This window comes from Nuphar pumila, chromosome 5, assembly GCF_984573655.1.
Source record: "Nuphar pumila chromosome 5, dmNupPumi1.hap1.1, whole genome shotgun sequence".
In the NCBI taxonomy this organism is placed as follows: Eukaryota; Viridiplantae; Streptophyta; class Magnoliopsida; order Nymphaeales; family Nymphaeaceae; genus Nuphar; species Nuphar pumila.
In genome coordinates, this window is record NC_143253.1 from 128,851,162 (window position 1) to 128,872,367 (window position 21,206).

Here is a 21,206-nt window from a genome sequence, read left to right on the forward strand (position 1 = left end):
GAACCTTGGACTTAGTACACTTGTTACCAAACAAACTGTCTCATTTTTTTGTTCATTCCATCCAAACCTTGACAAGCTATCAAACAAGCCCTTAAAGTCCATCATGCACATGAAAGGGGAAAAAACACTCTGGTGTTAAAGGAAACATACATAAGTTCATGACCACAAACCATTTTGGGTCATGAACTAACCAAGTTCTGCACGATTCCATGAAATCCAACTAAGGCTGCAAATAGACCAGATATGAGGTGGATCTTGCCTGATCTGAATCCAAATCCAAATTTTGTACACTTGATCCGAATCCAAATAAGGACTGTTGATCTAATAGTGAACCTGTTTTACCTATATTTGGTAATACCGGATATAGTAAAAACTATACAAAAAGCATGCTCCTTACATGTGAAAAATAAATCTAGATTGGATTTTGATCTGAATCCAAATTAACTCTGACCTAAAATAATATTCTGAATCACATAATGATTTGATTAAGTGAATCCAAGTTCTCACTAAATGCACATTCACATCTTAGTTGAAGGATCGAAACCCGGAAATAATATGCTAGATTAAAATAAGATATATGATTGTATCCAATTTCTTTGCACCCACCCTTGGTCATTACTGACCGAAGGAGGTCAGCAGGTAAGCTCATGCTTCCTAACGATGGGTTGATCTAAGTCCCAATCTTACTTTTGAGCAAAAATCCTGGATCCTAATCCAGATCCAAACCAAACCCAATATAGTAGAGCTGAATCTTATCAAACACATGCATTTTAGACGTAAAATTTATGACAAGTGGACGATCCAAATCCAAACCTAGATCAGACACAATAATATCTAGGGACCAGGGTTTCACATGAGGCCTGCTTGCAGATCCGACCCATTTGATGTACTGCAGGGCTAGACAGGCTTGACCACCTGACCTACTAAAAACCCAACCCAATGGTTCAGGCTCGTCAAGGGTTGGGTCAGGTCGGGACCTTTTAAAACCAACAGTTCTTTGGTCGGGCAGGTCCGGCTCCATTGAGGGAATTCTTTTTTTTTTTGAAAGGCAAGCTAGGGTTAGGTGGACCCTTACCAGTTATACGACTATACCATTGGTTTTGAACCTGCAACCTCCCAACACAATGCACTAGCTGCTCTTACCAGACAAGCGTTGCCCCTGTTGGTACCATTGAGACATTTCATGCATAGCCAAAAGGCCCAAACCCGAGCATTACTACTCAGTTTGGTTTAGACCCAAGTTTTATTGGGCTTTGGAGCTTCTTAGGAAGCCCTAAACCGGTCGATCTTGGAATGGCATCATACTATCATAGACACAAATAAGGCTGCTAAATGAGCCGAACAGACCGAGCTTCAAGTGTTCAAGCTTGACTCATTCTTGTGACGAGTCAAACCAAGTTCGAACTCAAAATGAGCCCGAGTTAAACAAGCCAAGTTAGAGATGGCATGTTTCTAGAAAAAAATATATTGTTTTAGAGCCAAAAGAAATATGATTTATAAAAAAAATATGTAAAATATATTTTTATTAACTAACGAGCTTATACAAGTCGAGTCAGCCTAGTGTCTATTGTTCATATTGAGCTTGCCGAGCCTATTTACGTGCTCAAATGAGCTCTTTATGAGCAAAATATGAGCTGAGCCATGAGCAGCTCAGTTTGTTTCCCCGCCATAGTTACAAATATTTGCGTTTTTGTCTAAAAATCTCATGAATTTAACATGAGATTTTCAAAGGCTGAGATAATCCAAAAGAATAATGTGATATTTACGTAAGTCAGCTATTTTGAAAATAACATGCTTTTATTGCGATATTCTCACATCATTAACATGATATTTAATGTTATATATGTTTAATTTTTTCTTATGTTTTTATATATTTTAAAAATTCAAATATACCATATTTTTCTGAGGAAAACAATTTTTTTTAGTTTATCCCGACAACGAGATTTAGGGTTAGGGTTGGCGGCCGAATTACCGATTAGCGGTGCAATCCATTTCGGGTCCGGATCAGGACAGAGCTGGGTAGACCTCAGCAAAGAACCTGCGCATAGTTATGCATTACACCCATGAATTGAGCGCCGTCTATCTCCGAGATGGGCGGCGAGCAAGTCTTCCCGCAACCGACTTACCGCGAACGAATACAGGATCCAGTAGAATAATACTGTCCTGCATCATGCCCAGCACCCAAATATAGGCAACCATTACCCCGCTACAGGAAGGGGGACACGATCACAGCCGAGAGTTTCTGCGATTCGCGAGAGAGGGAGAAGATGACGATGTTCCACTTCTTCAATTGCGCGATTCTCACTTTCGGCCCTCACGCCGTTTACTACACAGCAACACCACTGTGAGTCCCTCGGTTTCCTCCTTTCGATTCATCTTTCGCGAGTTTTCTTTTTGTTTTTTGTTTTTTCTTCGTGGTGGTTGAGTACCATGACGTCTGATCCATTTTAGGATTTTGTACGATGATTTCCCAAGTTGGGGTTCTCTATTTTGCAGTTTCTCGGTTCATTTCAAGTTTTTTTCGTCGTCTGATTGTCGATCGTAGTGTTAGATCTGGTTGTGGGTAATCTGAGGAATGGTTTTTGATACGAAAATGCAGTTGGTGTACATAATGGGAATGGAATAATGTGTAATGGGGGAAGAGGAATTTGGGTGTAGCTTAGCGTTCAATCCTTTGATTTCTACCGTATAGGGTGAAAATTGCTATCCGGTATCTGACATTTCTTACTTCTTGGTTTCCTCATAGGTATGTTTGTGGCAGACTGAATCAGTATGATTGTTTAGATTATTCTTAGCAACGGTATTTTGCTTTGATCTTTACTTGGTGTAGGCGGATGTCCTACATTGTTCTGTTTGCCAAATTTGATTACACTAGATTGACAGCTGCTTGTTGGTGAATAATCTTCGGCAGTTTGTGATGCCAAAGCGATGCTGCTGCATTCTATAGTGTATTTTGACTTCAGTTTCCAATGGCCTCTTTGATTCATAATTTTCATGCATCCATCCATTGGCTTATGTAACTTCAGGTTTCTGTCTGGAGTCCGTAGCTTGAATAGGAGTTGCATCTTCACTATCATTATGACTTAGACTCCAAAAGCAGGAGCATGTGCGGATCTTTATGCACTTGAAGCATTTACTACTTGTGCCTGGACCTCTTATGACAGAGTGGCATAGAATCAGCCAGTGGGATTTATTTCAAATGCAAAAGCAGCTCTAGAATTTTAGTTGTGGGATGTTCATGGATCAACTGATCCACTGGTTGCCATCTAAGATGCACTGATAGGGAATAAGAAATGGAAAAATAAGTTGAATATAAAGAAATAAAGGATTGAATTATGGTATAGAATATCCAATCAGATTGTTCACATTAATACTTTGATCCATTTATATTTGATGTATCATAAAGAAGCATAAGAGGCTTGCAAGAAAAAATGGCATAGATGACAGTGTATGAAATCTTCAAAATGAAATGTGAAATGAGATTTTCATTAACATCAATAATGCAACTTAAGTCACTAATGTTTGAAAAACTACTTAATTGTTTCTAAGGCTCTAACATGATTAACAATGAAAGTAAATAGATAAACACAACAATACAGGAATATGAAAAGACTAACTTGACATCTAGGTTTCAGCATAACAAAACTAGCATTGCCTTTTTGCACTTAGGCACACAATGTGTCATTGGTAATGATTCTACTGCAGTGCCACATATTCACAAGCTGATCCTAACTTCCTAAGTAATTATCATTGTTCATTGGATTCTAGAGAAATTACTTTGTTAGGATTGGGGAATTACTGTGATTTTTCCTGAATAGCCTTGATTCTTCTGTTGAGAATCACTTGGAAAGTCTTACCTATACTCTTCCACTGAATATAATAAAACCTATAAAACGATGAACTGCCATTCTTTATATAGATTGAGATTTTCTTTGAACTCAGGTCAACCTATTGTCTCTTTTAGCAGACTACACTCGATGGCTGGATCATGAGTTAATAGAAAATCAAAATCATACATTGTTTTCCCAGCAGAAATACTTGGAATAATTCTACCACGTCTGCTAGGAGTAACTTTTTTAGCATGAGCTGAAGCTGCTGAACATAAAGCAATGACTTTGAGCGATGTACTTGAAAAAGAAGGGCACTGTTGTAGTAGGATTGTTTGTATTGTTGCGACCTCTAGCAGAGATTACTGTAGCAAATTTGACATCTGAAATCGTATCTTTCTCTTTATGTGTGGTTGACTTTGCATCTATGTCACATGGATACTGATGTGGGAGCGGGGCACAATGCGGATACACTTGGTACAGTACGATAATTTTCAAAAATTAGGACACAGGGATATATATGTGTGCTAGTGTATGTATACAACAACAAATCTAAATCACTATAATTAGGAACGTCAAAGAACAAAACTAAGTTGAAATGGAAATGTAGTGTAATTGATGACAAATTTTAAAAGAAAAAGAACTCAAATGAATATGAAATAAGTAACTAAGATCATAAATGAAAATAGATAAATTTAATGACACAATGTTGACTGTGTGAAACTGGTTTGGCCATATCCATGAAGTGTTGTATCATGTCCATGAAGCGTCCGAGTGTCGTGTCATGCCAACACAGGATACACATGCTAAGTGAAGTGCTAGTGTGACATAGCTTTACATTTTTTGGCAGTCCCATATGCTCTATTTCAGCTATCTTTTAGTCTATGTGGCATAAATTTTGAGTTCATGTCATACCAAGTGTATACGCATCATGCCCTGTTCCCGCATCCGTATCCATGTGACATAGCATAATTGACGGCTAGTGCTATTTTTTTCTCCATCTTGATTGCCACATTCAGCATAAGTTCATCTGAGATTTAATGTTAATGCAATTTGACATTCTCTATGATGAGTATTTTTTAGGTCTGAGTATGACACTATTGGAACTTCAGCAAAAGCTGCCCTTGTTTATCTTGGAACAACATTAGTCAAGGTTAGTAAATTGCCTGCTACCTGCATTTTCTGTTTAGCAATATTAAGCATCTGTGATGGGCCACAAAACACTGTATCTTGTGCAAGAAAAAGTAATTCACAACTATCTTTTTTCCTTGTCACCCTTCCATCCTCACAGTTGCAGTCTCTGTTGTTTCTCAAGTTTTTGAGGTTTAGTCATGGTTACTTATCTTCATGTTGATGTCATAACTTAAAGGGCATTGTATTGGAGCTATTAGTTCCTCTGTTTAAGGGTTATTCCTGACGAACTGGTGTATTAATTTGCACTCAGATGTTATTCAACCAATAATTTAGCCAACCTTTGGAGTTTCTGTGTCATGGAATATGCATTGGGCATGTAAGTGAAAGCAGAAGATTCTAAAATATGATGGTTATATTCTTGACCTTGGGAAAATAACATCCACAGGCACTCACACACACTACATATAAGGTTGCTGACAGTAGAGAAGGTCCTTTTTTATCCCACTAAATATTAGGAGTTTGAGCTCTTTTCTTTCCCCTTATACTGGGCTGTTACAGATAACAACAAAGAATAAGAGTTCTTTCTTTTAACTCAGGAATAAGTTTAGCTAAGGTTAATGAACCAGCTTGAGCAAGGTTGTACATATCGTATCATTACCCGTATCGGTCGGGCCCAAAATAACGCCGTATCGTATTGTAAATGTATCGTAAATTTTTAATAAAAAAATTTCAAAATTTTCAAAAAAATCAAGAAATATAAAAAAATAACAAAAATTCTAAAAACATCATAACACATGAAACAATGATGAATTGCACAAAATACAACCATAAAATCACTTATGAAGTATTTATGTCTCTATGAGTTACATAAGACTCTTGCAATTAAGAACATGCCACAAGACTCGTACTTTCATATTAAAAAACAAAAACAAATTATTATATAAAACCTCAATCATGATAACCATCATCATCTTCTTCTTTTTCTACTCCTGCTAAAATTAATAACAAACCATGCAACTGATATCTGACAATGTAAATAAAAAAAACTACATAATCTAAAATTTAAATGCAATTAAAGCTTTAACTAATGTTGAAGAAGAGAAGGGATGACCCGAACCCTAGGTAGAGAGGGGGAGAAGAAGAGAGAGAGAGAGGGAGAGAGAAGAGAGAAGAGAGAGAGAAGGAGAGAGACGGCTGTGAGAATAGAACTCGATAACTTGCATTAATTAGGGCTTCTCTCTATATTAAATAGAGAGAGGCAAAAAGGAGAAATTACATGTAAGTCCTTATGAGGACAAAATTTCAGAAACCCTCTAATATAAAATAACTTAAGCAAAGAACCACCTATTTTCAACACTCCCCCTCAAGCTGGAGCATAGATATCAATCATGCTCAGCTTGTCACAACACTTTGAAAAATTTGGCCTAGCAAGGGGCTTTGTAAACATATCTGCAACTTGGTCTTCCGACTTTAGGTATTTGGTAGTAATATGACCAGCTTGAATCATATCTCGTACATAGTGGCAATCAACCTCAATGTGCTTTGTTCTCTCATGAAAGACAGGATTGTTTGCTATATATGTTGCCGCTTTGTTATCGCACATCATGGTCATTGGAGAGAGAACCTTCACCTGGAGGTCATGAAGAACAGTGCAAACCCACATCAATTCAGCAGCTGTTTGGGCCATAGCCCGATATTCCGATTCAGCACTTGACCTGGAAACCACAGTTTGTTTCTTACTTCTCCATGAAATCAAGTTTTCTCCCAGAAACACACAGAATCCTGTAGTAGATTTTCTATCTACTACAGATCCAGCATAGTTAGCATCTGAATAGGCTACTATCTCCAGAGTTCCACCTTTCCTGAACCATAACCCTTTTCCAGGGGATGATTTTAGATATCTGAGAATCATTATGGCTGCATTCCAGTGTACTTCAGTTGGTTTGTCCATAAATTGGCTAACTTTGCTTACTGCTAAAGCAATATCCGGCCTGGTCACAGTTACATATAATAACTTCCCTACTAGGGAGCGATAGCTTTTGCTATCAACAGGTTTTGACCCTTCTTCAAACAACTGAACTTTATGGTCCATGGGAATATTTGCTGGTTTAGCTCCCAACATGCCCGTTTCCTTTAATAAGTCAAGAACATACTTCCGTTGAGACAACACCATCCCTTCTCGGCTCCTAGCAACTTCTATACCCAGAAAATACCTGAGTGAACAAAGATCTTTTGTAACAAAGTGTTTTTGAAGATGAGCCTTTGTGGCTTCAATAGCTTTCACATCATCTCCTGTAAGAATAATGTCATCCACATATACCACCATAACAACTATGCCAGAGCTAGTTTTCTTTATAAAAAGAGTATGATCTGCTGCTGATCTATTAAAGCCAAAGCTTGACATTACTTCAAATAACTTTTGAAACCATGCACGAGGACTTTGTTTCAAGCCATAAATCGCCTTTCGCAATCTACACACCTTCTGACACTCTCCCTCAACCTCAAAGCCTGAAGGTTGTTGCATGTAAACGGTCTCAGATAGATCCCCATAGAGAAATGCATTTTTCACATCTAATTGGCATAAGCTCCAACCATGCTGAACAGCTACTGAAAGAACAAGACGGATGGTACCCATCCGTGCAACAGGAGAAAAAGTTTCAAAGAAGTCAATTCCATATGTCTGAGTATACCCTTTCGCGACTAATCTGGCCTTGTACCTTTCAATAGAACCATCAGATTTGTACTTTATTGTATATACCCATTTACATCCAACAATGTCAGCATCTGCTGGGGAATCAACGAGATCCCAGGTATGTTGAGATACTAAAGCTGTCATTTCTTCTTGCATAGCCAGCTTCCAGCGATTATCAAGTGCTGCCTGTTGATAGTTCAGAGGAATAGTTTCAGCAGACAGGGCTGAAACAAATGACTTCAACTGATGTCCAATTCTGGCATGAGAGACAAAATGAGATATGGGATATAAGGTACATTGTCTTGTCCCCTTTCGTAGAGCAATAGGCTTGTTATCATCATCCTGGAGATCACTATTGTCAGTAGAACTTACCTCAGGAGAAGAAGAAGATGAAGGCTCTTGCGGAAGTGGAGCTCTACGCACATATACCAATGGAGGATTATTAAATCTGGAAGTGGATGAAGTTTGATTCGGTAATGGGGGCACAGATTCCAAAGGAAAAGGAGGTATAGGTAATGGAAAAGACTCAGCTGGACCAACCTGCAGCGAGGAACTAGAAATAGAGTAATATGGAGAGGATTCCAGGAAAGATACATCCGCACTGACATACTCTCGGCGAGAAATAGGATCATAACATCGATAGCCCTTTTGATTTTTTGGATAACCGATAAATATGCATTTTGTAGCTTGAGAGGCTAATTTATCACGGTCAGGGCCAAGTTTGTGTACAAAACAAACACATCCAAATATTTTTGGTGATAAAGGGAAAAGTGGAGCATTAGGTTTTAGGATATGTAATGAAATTTGATCACCCACAGAAGACGAAGGCATGCGGTTGATCAGATAGCAAGCAGTGGTAATCGCATCACCCCAGTATGACGCAGGAACATTGGATTGAATCATAATGGTCCTGGCAACATCAAGGAGGTGTCGATGTTTTCGCTCAGCCACCCCATTTTGTTGAGATGAATAGGCACAGGAAGTTTGAGGTTGGATGCCATGATCTTGGTAAAATTGTAACAGACCTTTTGATTTAAACTCGAGAGCATTATCAGTGCGAACAATCTTGACAATAGATTCAAACTGAGTTTTTATTTCAAGAATTAGGGATTTGATCCTAGTAGGAATCTTACTAGGACCCCATACATCTGCATGAAGAAGTTCAAAAACTTTATTACTAGACTGACTCTGACTCGAAGGAAACGAACTTCGATGATGCTTGCCTAACTGACATGCCTCACACTGAAATGATGTGGTGGAAGGAATCTGAGGAAAGACCGACCGAAGCTTTGACAAAGAAGGATGACCAAGACGACGATGCCACTGAACAAGATTGAATGAATGTTCCACTGCAGCATGGACAGTACCCATTGGGTGATGTAGGTAGTAAATTCCATTTCCTTCATAGCCTCCACCAATCTTCTTCCCCGTCAGCAAATCCTGAAAATGACAACCCATTGGATCAAATATTACTCTACAGTTTTGTTCTTTTATAAGACAACTAACAGAAAGTAAACTTTGAGAAAAATTTGGAGCATGAAGAGCATTTTTCAACTGTAATGAGGAGGATATAGAAATATTTCCCTGACCAACAACCGGGGAGGAGCTCCCATCGGCTAAGGAGACTCCAATCTGAGCCTTAATATCCTTTAGATCTGAAAAAACACGAGAATTGCCACACAAATGTCTGGATGCACCAGAGTCAATAACCCACTTACTATCAGTCGGATGAAGATGATTTCCGGTTGAATATGCAATACCAGCTACAGGAGGAGTGAAACTCAAAGGTCAAAGAGCTATGAGCTCATCATATTCGGCACGACTAAGAGTGATACTACTCTCATTTTCAGCAATATTCTTTTGTACATTTGTAGCCTCGATAGTAGTCACATTTGCTTTAGGAGTATATGACTTTAATGAAGAAGAGGTTGGCCGACCATGCTTATCCCAGCAACGATCTTCTAAATGTCCAGATTTTTCGCAGAATGTACATTGAAGCTTTCCTCTGCCACCCATACCACGTCCACGTCCTCGTCCTCTGATATTCTGAACATTTCCACGCCCATAACTAGATGGGACAACAAGAGCAGATGACTGAGTCACAGGCTGAGATTGTGGCAGAGAGATCGCAAGTCTACTCAGGCGATTGTAAGCATCGGCAAGAGTGGGAACATCTGATCCAGTCAACATTTGAACTTTTGCAACGGAAAAATCTGAAGAAAGACCTGTAAGAAAACGAGCAACCATGGTTTGTTCTTGATGATCTTTTTGCTTTGAGCAACATAGGGGCCTGTGAGCATTAAGTCTTTTAAACGCAGCTTTGACCGAGGCATAGTACTGGGTCAAGGTCTGATCTCCCTGTTGCAAATTATATATTTCCTGTTCGACTTGCAGGATACGACTCACATTCGTTTCTTGTGAATATGTATCACGAAGATTGTCCCACATCAGTTTGGCTGTATTATAGTAGATCAATCCATCTGCAATATGGGGTTCGACACTATTCATGATCCATGACATAACTATGTCATTATCTTCATCCCAAGTAACATATTTTCCCAATTTCTCATTGGGTTCGCCTTCCAACAAAATATGTTTTCGACGATGTCCAGATACCGACATCATAAAAGTTCTGGACCATCTGGCATAGTTGGTTTCATTCAACCTTACGGAAGAGCCATACGAGAAGGGGTTGGCAAATGCTTTATATTCACCAATGTGTTCCAATTTGGAATCACACTTTGAAGTTTCAGCCATACTAACAAAATATTTCTGTTTCAGCAAAAAATCTGGACAGATTTCAAGCAACCTAGCAGCTGTTCACAAAAAGACACCACGACAGTAAGGAACAGCAGGTCACACGAGGAGAATATTCCCCAGCACCACAGGAATCAAGCCTGCAATTTCCACGACAATAGTGGACAGCAGCCCACACACATGAATCTTGAACAGCAGTCCACACACATAACAGTCACGCATCAGCTAGAACCAACGACCAGAAAAAAAAACTTTCACATAAACATGATGATTTTCAACACAGCAAAAAATGGCTATTTCCACTACAGAGCTTCCGATGTTGAAACTAATCACGACAGCATGAGAAAAACAATCACGACATCATGAAGAATCACGGATGATGTGGGTTTGATGCTGAAGTCACGACAACAGATGCAATCACGACAAACAAAATAATAACGACAGCATGAAGGGTCACGGTGGATGCTGAAATCACGACAGCAATTACTGAAATCATATTTGCAGATGCTGTAAGTCACGACAACCACAAACACATCATGGCAGCAGACATAGCCATACAACAATAGGATCTGCTATCAGCTGCCACACCCAGGCGTCACGGCATGTGAGACACAAAAAAAAATTACGACTGCCTGACCTGAGTACTCCCACGATGCTCTCTATGTTGTTCTTTAGGTCTGATAACAGATCTAGGCCAGATCTGTCATCAGATCTCAAAAAAAATTTTAATCGACACCTGGTTCGAGGATGTAGATCACGCTCCTGAGATCAGATCGATCACGCTCCTGAGATCGCTAGCTCTGATACCATGTTGAAGAAGAGAAGGGATGACCCGAACCCTAGGTAGAGAGGGGGAGAAGAAGAGAGAGAGAGAGGGAGAGAGAAGAGAGAGAGAAGGAGAGAGACGGCTGTGAGAATAGAACTCGATAACTTGCATTAATTAGGGCTTCTCTCTATATTAAATAGAGAGAGGCAAAAAGGAGAAATTACATGTAAGTCCTTATGAGGACAAAATTTCAGAAACCCTCTAATATAAAATAACTTAAGCAACTGCCCTTGTTTATATTGGAACAACATTAGTCAAGGTTAGTAAATTGCCTGCTACCTGCATTTTCTGTTTAGCAATATTAAGCATCTGTGATGGGCCACAAAACACTGTATCTTGTGCAATAAAAAGTAATTCACAACTATCTTTTTTCCTTGTCACCCTTCCATCCTCACAGTTGCAGTCTCTGTTGTTTCTCAAGTTTTTGAGGTTTAGTCATGGTTACTTATCTTCATGTTGATGTCATAACTTAAAGGGCATTGTATTGGAGCTATTAGTTCCTCTGTTTAAGGGTTATTCCTGACGAACTGGTGTATTAATTTGCACTCAGATGTTATTCAACCAATACTTTAGCCAGCCTTTGGAGTTTCTGTGTCATGGAATATGCATTGGGCATGTAAGTGAAAGCAGAAGATTCTAAAATATGATGGTTATATTCTTGACCTTGGGAAAATAACATCCACAGGCACTCACACACACTACATATAAGGTTGCTGACAGTAGAGAAGGTCCTTTTTTATCCCACTAAATATTAGGAGTTTGAGCTCTTTTCTTTCCCCTTATACTGGGCTGTTACAGATAACAACAAAGAATAAGAGTTCTTTCTTTTAACTCAGGAATAAGTTTAGCTAAGGTTAATGAACCAGCTTGAGCAAGGTTGTACATATCGTATCATTACCCGTATCGGTCGGGCCCAAAATAATGCCGTATCGTATTGTAAATGTATCGTAAATTTTTAATAAAAAAATTTCAAAATTTTCAAAAAAATCAAGAAATATAAAAAAATAACAAAAATTCTAAAAACATCATAACACATGAAACAATGATGAATTGCACAAAATACAACCATAAAATCACTTGTGAAGTATTTATGTCTCTATGAGTTACATAAGACTCTTGCAATTAAGAACATGCCACAAGACTCGTACTTTCATATTAAAAAACAAAAACAAATTATTATATAAAACCTCAATCATGATAACCATCATCATCATCTTCTTCTTCTACTCCTGCTAAAATTAATAACAAACCATGCAACTGATATCTGACAATGTAAATAAAAAAAAACTACATAATTTAAAATTTAAATGCAATTAAAGCTCTAACTAACAATACTAAATTCACATCCAAGTCATACTAAAATGTCATAAGTCATAACTAAACTACTAAGAGCTCATGATAACTAAAAACATTACATTTAACCGTCTTACATGCCGATCTTCATTTCTAAAGTTCTAAACTATAAAGATCCTAACACTAAACTATCTTTTAAAGCCTATTTGCCAAACATTAGGACAATAATTCCTTAGTGTTGCATCCAATTGCTGCCCGGTGATCTCTTTATCTTTAGTTATTTTTTTGGCAAATGGGTCAACATCATCATCTTCAGAATCTAGAACAATGGTTGATAGTCCTTCTTTGCATTTTTGCAAAATTCTTATTCTTTGAATTTCTTATAGTTCATCCATAACATCAACACTAAAAGTGGTAGGAATAGATGGATAATTACATTGACGTATATTTTGACGAAGACTTGCAATATATTGTTTTAATATATGCAGTCCACCTGATGCAAACCGACTGCAGAGGTCGGTTCGTTGACACAACTCTAAGGTACGATAAGAATGCACAAGCTATCAGGTTTCAAAACTGGATTTCAGATTTTTGGATATGAAAGTAAAAACCAGATTTTGTAAATTCTGAAACTGTTATAATCAGTTTCAAAACAGTATATATATATATATATCTTGCATTCAATTTCAGTTCTTATAAAATTCAGGGAGTACAAATCTGTTTCAGCTGAACTATGAAATTGAATGGAGTAAACCAGCAAGGGATGAATCTAATGTTCAGTCATGCAGACAGAAAATTAATCTGCTTCGTGCTTTAAACAGAAATTGTAACATATGCGCAAGCTGAAATAAGTAGTGAGCAACTAATTCCAATGCCGGTTGAGAAAACATATATATGTATATCTCGCGGGAATTAGATACGGCATATCAATCGCTAATATTACATAAATTTTCAGATCTGATTGAACATTGAACATGCTTTGCACTAAACAAATCAAGCTGACATTAGCTACAATAGCGCAGGACATAATTTCAATTTAACTCTGGCAGGGACTGATTCCAAAAGCGCCTAATAGGAATGGATTAAAATATGGGTAAAGACTCCAACGCTGAGTCTCTACAGTTCCACAGTTAGGTACAGTCCGGGCTTTAATAGTAGAAATGAACATCAATGTGTAATCAGGGTAACAACGTATTGTGTGTTCAAGAATCCCAAGTAAATCGCAGCATGCATGAACCCGACATTAACACATGTAATTCAGAATTTTTGTTTAACGAGTAACTTGGTTTGATTCAAGTTGACGTAGACATCCAGACACACGTCATTCGGATTCAGATTCAATTAAGCGCTCAATCAAATGTCAAAGTAATAAGTGAGCTAAAAGAAAAACAACCAAGAAACATCCAAACTCGATTCAGCGGTGAGACTGGTTCAGCCGCTAAACTCCCAACGCAAATGGCGCTGCAACCTCTCCAACGCCCGGCTTTGCAACAAGGGTTTCAGGTGTTATTAAAGCACCCGGTTCAGATGGCACCTTCAGCAATGAAGGTCCCATCAGCGACACCGTCAGCAACAAGGGTTTCAATCTTCACACATTTCAGCTTCTAATTCGGCAGCAACAATGGAGTCTCCTAGTTCACCAACATTTTTTGATCAGGTTCAGCACCCTTGGTTCAACAACACTCTTGGTTCCGCAACACTGGAGCAGCTTCTAAAGACGTCCCGCTCCACACCAAGAACAAACTCAGCTGGGATTTTTCCACCAGCGTGCACAACGTTTCCACGAACAGCAAAACATCACCAAGAAGGATACGAAGATGGGAATGGGTCGTCCTTCACGCCCTTCATGTCAATCACAAGCTTTACACCCACACTCAAACACTCACTCTCACTTAAACCTCACCCACAAATTTTCACAAAATGTCAAAATTCAAAGTAGAAGCAAAAAGACCCCCAACGTTTTTTGAAAATTCCTTTTAAATGGAAGATAAGACCTCCCTTGTCTCTCATTGGCCCTCATGAGAGGCCACCTCTTTTGATGCCAATGAGAGAGAAGTCTTAAAGGGGCTTGTCTTATTCTCCTTTTTTTGGCCAATGAGGAGCCACTATAGCTAAAGAGAGGGGCTCACTTGGGTGGCACCTCTTGTTGGCCCAATAAGAATTTGGGCGAGGTGGCTTGCCAAGGATTGGCCTCTCAAAAGGCCACCTCCATCTTGCGACAATGAGGAAGTTCCACAAGGCGTGGATTGGGGCCTCCTCAAAAGTATTGTGGATCTTTGAATATGGATATGGATTAAAATAAAAACCTACTTGGGTATCCCATACACTATTTAGTACCACAAAAAGATCCTAATGGATACTAGACCTATCTGGATCAATAGAATCCGGCTCCTACAAAATAAAAAATATAAAAAGTATTTATGTGGTTCCAAAAATTCACAAAATTGGAACCAACAAAAGGAATTTTCTTAGAGATATGTGACAAAAATCTTAGAAAATTATTGCATGCTAAATGACCAAAATACCCTTAGGTCTAGAATGGCCCAAATAGATTCAAATTGGATTGGGCATATATCCTAGATCAAATTTTTAGTTTTGGTTCCTCCTCCTGCTCTTCACATGTGGCACAAATCCCAATGCTTATGCATCACCACCTCTAATAATATATCCATGAAACAAATATCTCAATGATGACCCTGGTCGTGGTATATCATTCATGCTTTTGCAATATTACCATGCAGGATCATATCTATAAGATGAACTTGACGACAACATCAAAAGACCTAAAATAAAACATAACTAATTAACCACCAAATAAAAATATAGGCATACAAATATTCGACAACAAGTTTACACACACATAGAATAGAGATTTTTTACCTTAACCTACTTCCTTGAGTGGAAAAATGGTGGAAATGAACTCTTGAAAAAATCGCAAAAACCCTCTTCCTTGCACGCAGATTGGCGCCCCAAATCGCTCTCACGGCTCCTAGGGTGTGCGAGTTCCCCTCTAATGGCCTCTACACAAATGAGGGAGTCGGCCCTCAAGAGGTATTTAAAACAAAAAAAGTAAAAAAATAACTTTTGGTTTTTTTAAAGCACGTCGAAGGTGTATCGTGCGATACACACTCTTCATATTGGTTTCTCCCAAAGTTACGATACGTATCGTACCATATTGTACGATACAAAAACCTTGAGCTTGAGAACGCAAGTTGAACTATACCACAGTTTCAGCTTAAACTTAAGTATATTGGGTGGAACCTATATGATGAGCAGCCTAGAAACTTAACATGGATTGGTTTATTTCACCCTTGACATGCTAGTTTTCTCCTACTGTGAATTCTAGAATGTGTTGGAGGTTATAAGTGACTAGTCCCAGGAGACTGGTTTCAACTGTTCACCAAAAGATGGGTTCCCGTAAAGTTGTAAGGCAATATGTGGGGATTGGCTTCTACTCAGTTCTAGAAGGTTGTGGAACTTGGTTTCCTGATGACAGAGGTGCTGGTGATTGAAGCACTCTTGTTAGGTAAGTTCTGATCCACAAGAAGGGATTGACAATGTACATATTGTCTTGGAGAGAGGCTTAGTGAAAATCCATGTTTGTGGAAGATGCAGACTGCTTGCTTCTACATCGAAAGACCTTATGCAGCTTTAGGAATGTTTGGTTGCTGATTTTCGGATAATTGTATTTTTTGATAAAGTATGTTTTCAATAAATTAGATGGTACCTGTTTTGTCCACTCATATTTTACATTCAAAAGTCATGCCAATTCACATATCTGTGAGCTGGCAAAAGCAACCTAAATGGGTGAAACTTGTATAACTGTTTTGCCTAAAATGCATTTGGATCATTCAACTGGACATCCTCTGACTGTTTACTGAGATTGATTTTGGGCCTTTCCTAGACAAGTTAGGTGCAGAACAAAGAAGGCCTCCTTTTGGGGAGAGTTTGAGCTATTAGTGGGACAACAGTCTAAAAGATCTAGAATTCTGAACTAACACACACAGCTAGAATTCTGCACACACACACACACACATGCATATAACACAACACACACACACACACACACACACACACACACACACACACACACACACACACACACACGAGAGCTCTTTCTGCCATTGTGGGGTTTAAGCTCTTTTGCCTACCTTTGTGACAGCATGTTGCATACTCTTCTTACTTCCTCTCTACTGTTCTACATTAGTCAGTTCTGAAAATACTGAAAATAATGATGTCGATATCTGTCGGCTTGACTTTGAATTATCGAATTATTGCAAGTCTTCACAGCTTGACATGTAGACTATGTAGTTATGTACAATTTTTTGTTGCTTTCTTTCTTTGATTTGCTTGACTTTTCATGCATGTTTTGCTTTTCTCACATTAGTGCTTCAGCATGATTATTTTGTCCATGTTTTCCTATTTTATTGGTTATTTGTTATGTTTTATTACTTCAGGAATAATTTCTCATTTTACTTTTCACGTCATTTATTCATGGAGTATACATTTATTCAAAATTAAGCATAAGTTTTCAAAATTCCAGAAATTCCAAATATTTTCTATATTAGGCTTAGGTTATCTTCTAAAAACCTTGTCAGTTTGCATATCATCTACAATTTCAAATTTTAATTTGTGCCAACTCAATGCAATGCTATTTTGGCTTTATAATCATCATCAAGCTTCTCCCATCTAATGTAGCTTTATTGCTGAAATAACATGTCTTGGTTGCAGTTGATTGATATGTTTTTGTTACATGTAATTACTAATGCGAGTATTTTAATTCTTTTTTTTTTGGGGGGGGGGGGCGGGGTGGGGGGAGGCGGGGCAGGTATGAGCACTACCCTGATTCCTATTGATGGCCGGAGTGCCAGTGAATAGGTGATGATCCAAACAGTGCATGTTTTGTGCGCTGGACTGTTGGATCACACCAATCACATAACTTTAGCTGTCTAGAATATATTATTACTATGATGTGCACCCTTAAATCTGTCTCTCTTGAGTCAAAATTTTAATTATGAAATGTGCTTGAACCAAAAGTTTGATGTTGCTATTTTCTCTTTGTTTCCAGTTTAACTCACATATTCTAACTATTTTGGCAGCTTGTTTGCCTTGCCACTTTTCTCAAAGTGCCTGAGAATGACAGCTTTGATCCATCTCAGGTATTTGTTTAATCCTAAGTACATGGTAAACTTTCATTGAAGATTGCCTGTTTTGATTGGATGAGATGGTTCTTATGGTCTTTTTACTTTTCAGGATTAGTGCCATGATAATGCTACATTTTAAATGGTATTATGGATATTTATAGGATTTTAAAATATAGTTGAATTCTCTTATTTCTTGTTAATCTATATTATGCACTTCTGTGGTCCTTTAAAAGCTGTCTATTTTATCTATATAATTGTTATTAAACATTACTCTATTTTTCAAGCATATTTATGCGTGTGTATTAAATGAATACACCTATGTCACATGGGTGCGGGTGCGGGTGCGGGTGCGACACGGGTGCGGCGCAATTTTAAAAATTTTGGACACGGGGACTCGGCTATATATATATATATATTTAAAAATATATATATATATATATATATATATATATATATATATCCAGTGTGTGCATATGTCTATATAAATTTTGGACTCGGCTCGTGACTCTTCCAAGTTGTCTCAGATCCTGAACTAACTGAGTTAAAATAGTAGTATAACTGGGTTAGAACCAAACTAGGCTGAGTTTATCATTGACTCAGCCGAGTCTTAGCTACCATGGGAATAAAACATCATCAAGGTATTAATTAAAAGCATTAACTAAAAGCATGTTCTGGTAAATGCATTAAATATCTTTTGCTAAAATTCATAACATTAATTAAAAGCATTAAAAGCTTTTAATTTTTCAAAGCTAGATTTGAAAAAGAGAGAGAGAGAGAGAGATCTCGGTAGATGAGAAAGTGTTGCTACTCGTGGATGAGAATTTATTAGCTTTTATAAGAGAGAGAACTTGGTGGATGAAAAGTGTTGGTACTCGTGGATGAGAATTTATTAGCTTTTAAGATTGAGAGAGAATTAAATGATAATATTTAAGAATAATTTTTTTTTCTGGGCCTAATGTTTAAGACTCATGCTATATATATATATTTTTAAAAAATATATAAAAAGATCTTTTTTTTTTATTTTTTGTACTAAAAATGGACATTTTTGGACTCGGTCAACGTTGACCGAGTCCAAAATTAAGACGGACTCGGCCTGGACTCGTTGACCGAGTCCGACTCGGCGTTGACCGAGTCCAGGCCGTGTCCGAGGCCGCACCCGTGTCCGCACCCGTGTCGGGGCGTGTCGACTCGGGTGCGGCACCTCCCTAGCCGAGTCCGTGTGACATAGGAATACACTTGAAATTGCTAAGAAAATGAAAAAACAACTATGAAATAATAAAATAGAAATAAAAATATTAAAAATAAAAAAATATCTGTTGCGTTACTTGCCTATCGTTATTCTTGTAGTGTGTTACATGTCATGTTGTGTCTCCTAAACTCCCTTTGACATAGTCTAAATATATTTGTTTTTGTGGAACTAAACTTAGTTTAAAACATGGTATCAAAGCCTATCTGAGGTTGTGAGAGGAGGAGTTCAGTTTGAAACTGTGTGAAGGTCTGCTGGCGTCATCTTTGAAGGGTCGAGTCGAATGAACATTGGAGTTCTGTCACATCTGAAGGCAGCACCAGGTAGATCATGATTTTAGATGATTTGTGTAAAGATCATCTTCATTGAAGGCATGGTTGATTTAATATGGATTTTTCAATGATTTTTCAAAAGGGGCATGAACAATAACCAGATTTGGGTTTTTTGCTCAATCTTTGTGAATCGTTGTGTATTTGAGGCTCATATTGGATGCTTCTAGGTCGTTTTTGACCTAGAAACATTATTGTGGTGGTGTGGTGCTCTTGTGTTTCATTTTGAGAGAGTTCTATCGAAGTTTTGGGTTGCTCTAGCTAGCGGTAACCTATTTTTCTGCAGTTTTGGTTGAGATTTACTATGGTACAGTATTGGGTCATAGCTATTGGGTGTAAAATTCATGTGGAAGTGGTTTGTGAAGGGTCTTGGTAATATTGGTTGCGGTTATTGTATTTTTGGAGAGGATTTGAACAAGATTTGGGGCATTTTAGCTTGCAGTAAGCTATTTTTTGAGCTTTTTCAAGGTGTCAACTGCATCTAGATTGGTAAGGTTGTGCTGCATTTGTGTGGATTCATCAATTTTAAGCATAAAATAGCATATTGTAGTGTTCATTTGTGCCTTGTGTTATCCATGTGACTCTTGAAGTGCTCCTAGTTGTTTGTTTTTCTCTTTTGTTGGTAAGCTCAATCCCTTCGTCTTTTTTTTTTGTAATATTTATTGTGAGTGGTATCATGGAGAAGGTAGAGATTCAAATCATTCCAGTCAAGTTAAATGGGACAAACTATGTATATTGGGCTGATTTTTTGGATGTGTGGTTGTTGGAAAAGGATTGGGAGGCTATCTTGATGGTTTAAAAACAAAACCTAAAGCTTCTGATGAGGGTTTTGATAAATCTATTAAAGAATGGGTAATGAACAATGTACGAGTCAAAGTTTGAATTCTTGGGTCTGTGGAATCGAGGATTGCCATGAACATTTCCAAATTCTATGAGTCAAAAGAAGCTTGGACATATCTCAGACAAGTCTATAATTCAGAAAACTGGGCGAAACATTATCAACTCACTCAAGAGTTGAGAAATATGCACCAAGGAAGTAAGTCAATCGAAGAATTCTATTCAGAGATGCAATAAGTGAGTGTGAGATGCTCTTGCACTAATGGAGAGGCAAAAGAAATGTGAGAAGTGTACAAAATGTGTGTCTTGCACTTCATGTCAAACTTGTTTGGGGCTTCTTAATCAATACAAAGAGACAAACAAAGTCATTGAGTTTCTCATGGCCCTTGGGCTAAATTTTGATGGGACGAGGAATGTCATCTTGCATCGTTCTCACTTACCATCCGTGTCTCAAGTTATTGCTTAGTTAATTGCAGAGGAGAGGAGACTGAGATAAAGTCTCTTGGATCTTTCTCATCGGGGATAATGTCATGGCTATATCTAGGCAGATGGATGACAAAATGGGGGGAAGAGGAGGTGGTAGGACTGGAGGACAAGAGAAGATGGGACTTGGAGGAAGAGGTGACCTTGGCTCTGTTTAGTGTCGTTATTTTAAGGGTTTTGGTCACATGAAGAACTATTGCCCAATTTTCAAGAAAAAGAAAGATGATACATATGCAACTTCTATTGAAAGTAAGGGTGTAATACCAAAGGATGAGCAGTCTGGTGATTCTGCATTGATTGATGTTGAATTGTTGGGTAGTAAGCAACTTCAGAGACTGAGCAAGTTCAACAAGAGATTCAACATCATATTCAACAATTGGAGCTCCTTGTTCAGTCGGCTGTTGGCCCTTCTTCCTCTGTCACTCCTGCCTCCTCCTATGATATTGCTTTCTCCGGTATCTTAGGTCCTTTATTTGGTTGACTATTAGACTTTGGGGCTTCATGCCATATGACACCTCATGAGTCTGACGTAGCTAATTATCGTCCCTGTAGTGGCCTTTTTCGCACTCCAGATGGTTCTTCTATGTCTGTCTCCTAAGTGAGTTCAATTACTTGTGACTCTTATCCTGGTAGTAAAT

General features: G+C 38.1%; 1 protein-coding gene across 1 annotated transcript in view; it reads left to right on the plus strand.

Moving 5' to 3' along the window:
- Window positions 1-2,214: 2,214 nt before the first annotated feature.
- Window positions 2,215-21,206, plus strand: part of LOC149838668 (seven transmembrane domain protein) — an 86,898-nt gene continuing 67,906 nt past the window's right edge. The window contains exons 1-3 of the mRNA XM_090006733.1: window positions 2,215-2,344; window positions 4,911-4,980; window positions 17,629-17,688. Of these exons, the coding sequence (XP_089862859.1) occupies window positions 2,268-2,344; window positions 4,911-4,980; window positions 17,629-17,688 (207 nt within the window). The 5' untranslated portion in view covers window positions 2,215-2,267. The remainder of the gene's footprint in view (window positions 2,345-4,910; window positions 4,981-17,628; window positions 17,689-21,206) is intronic.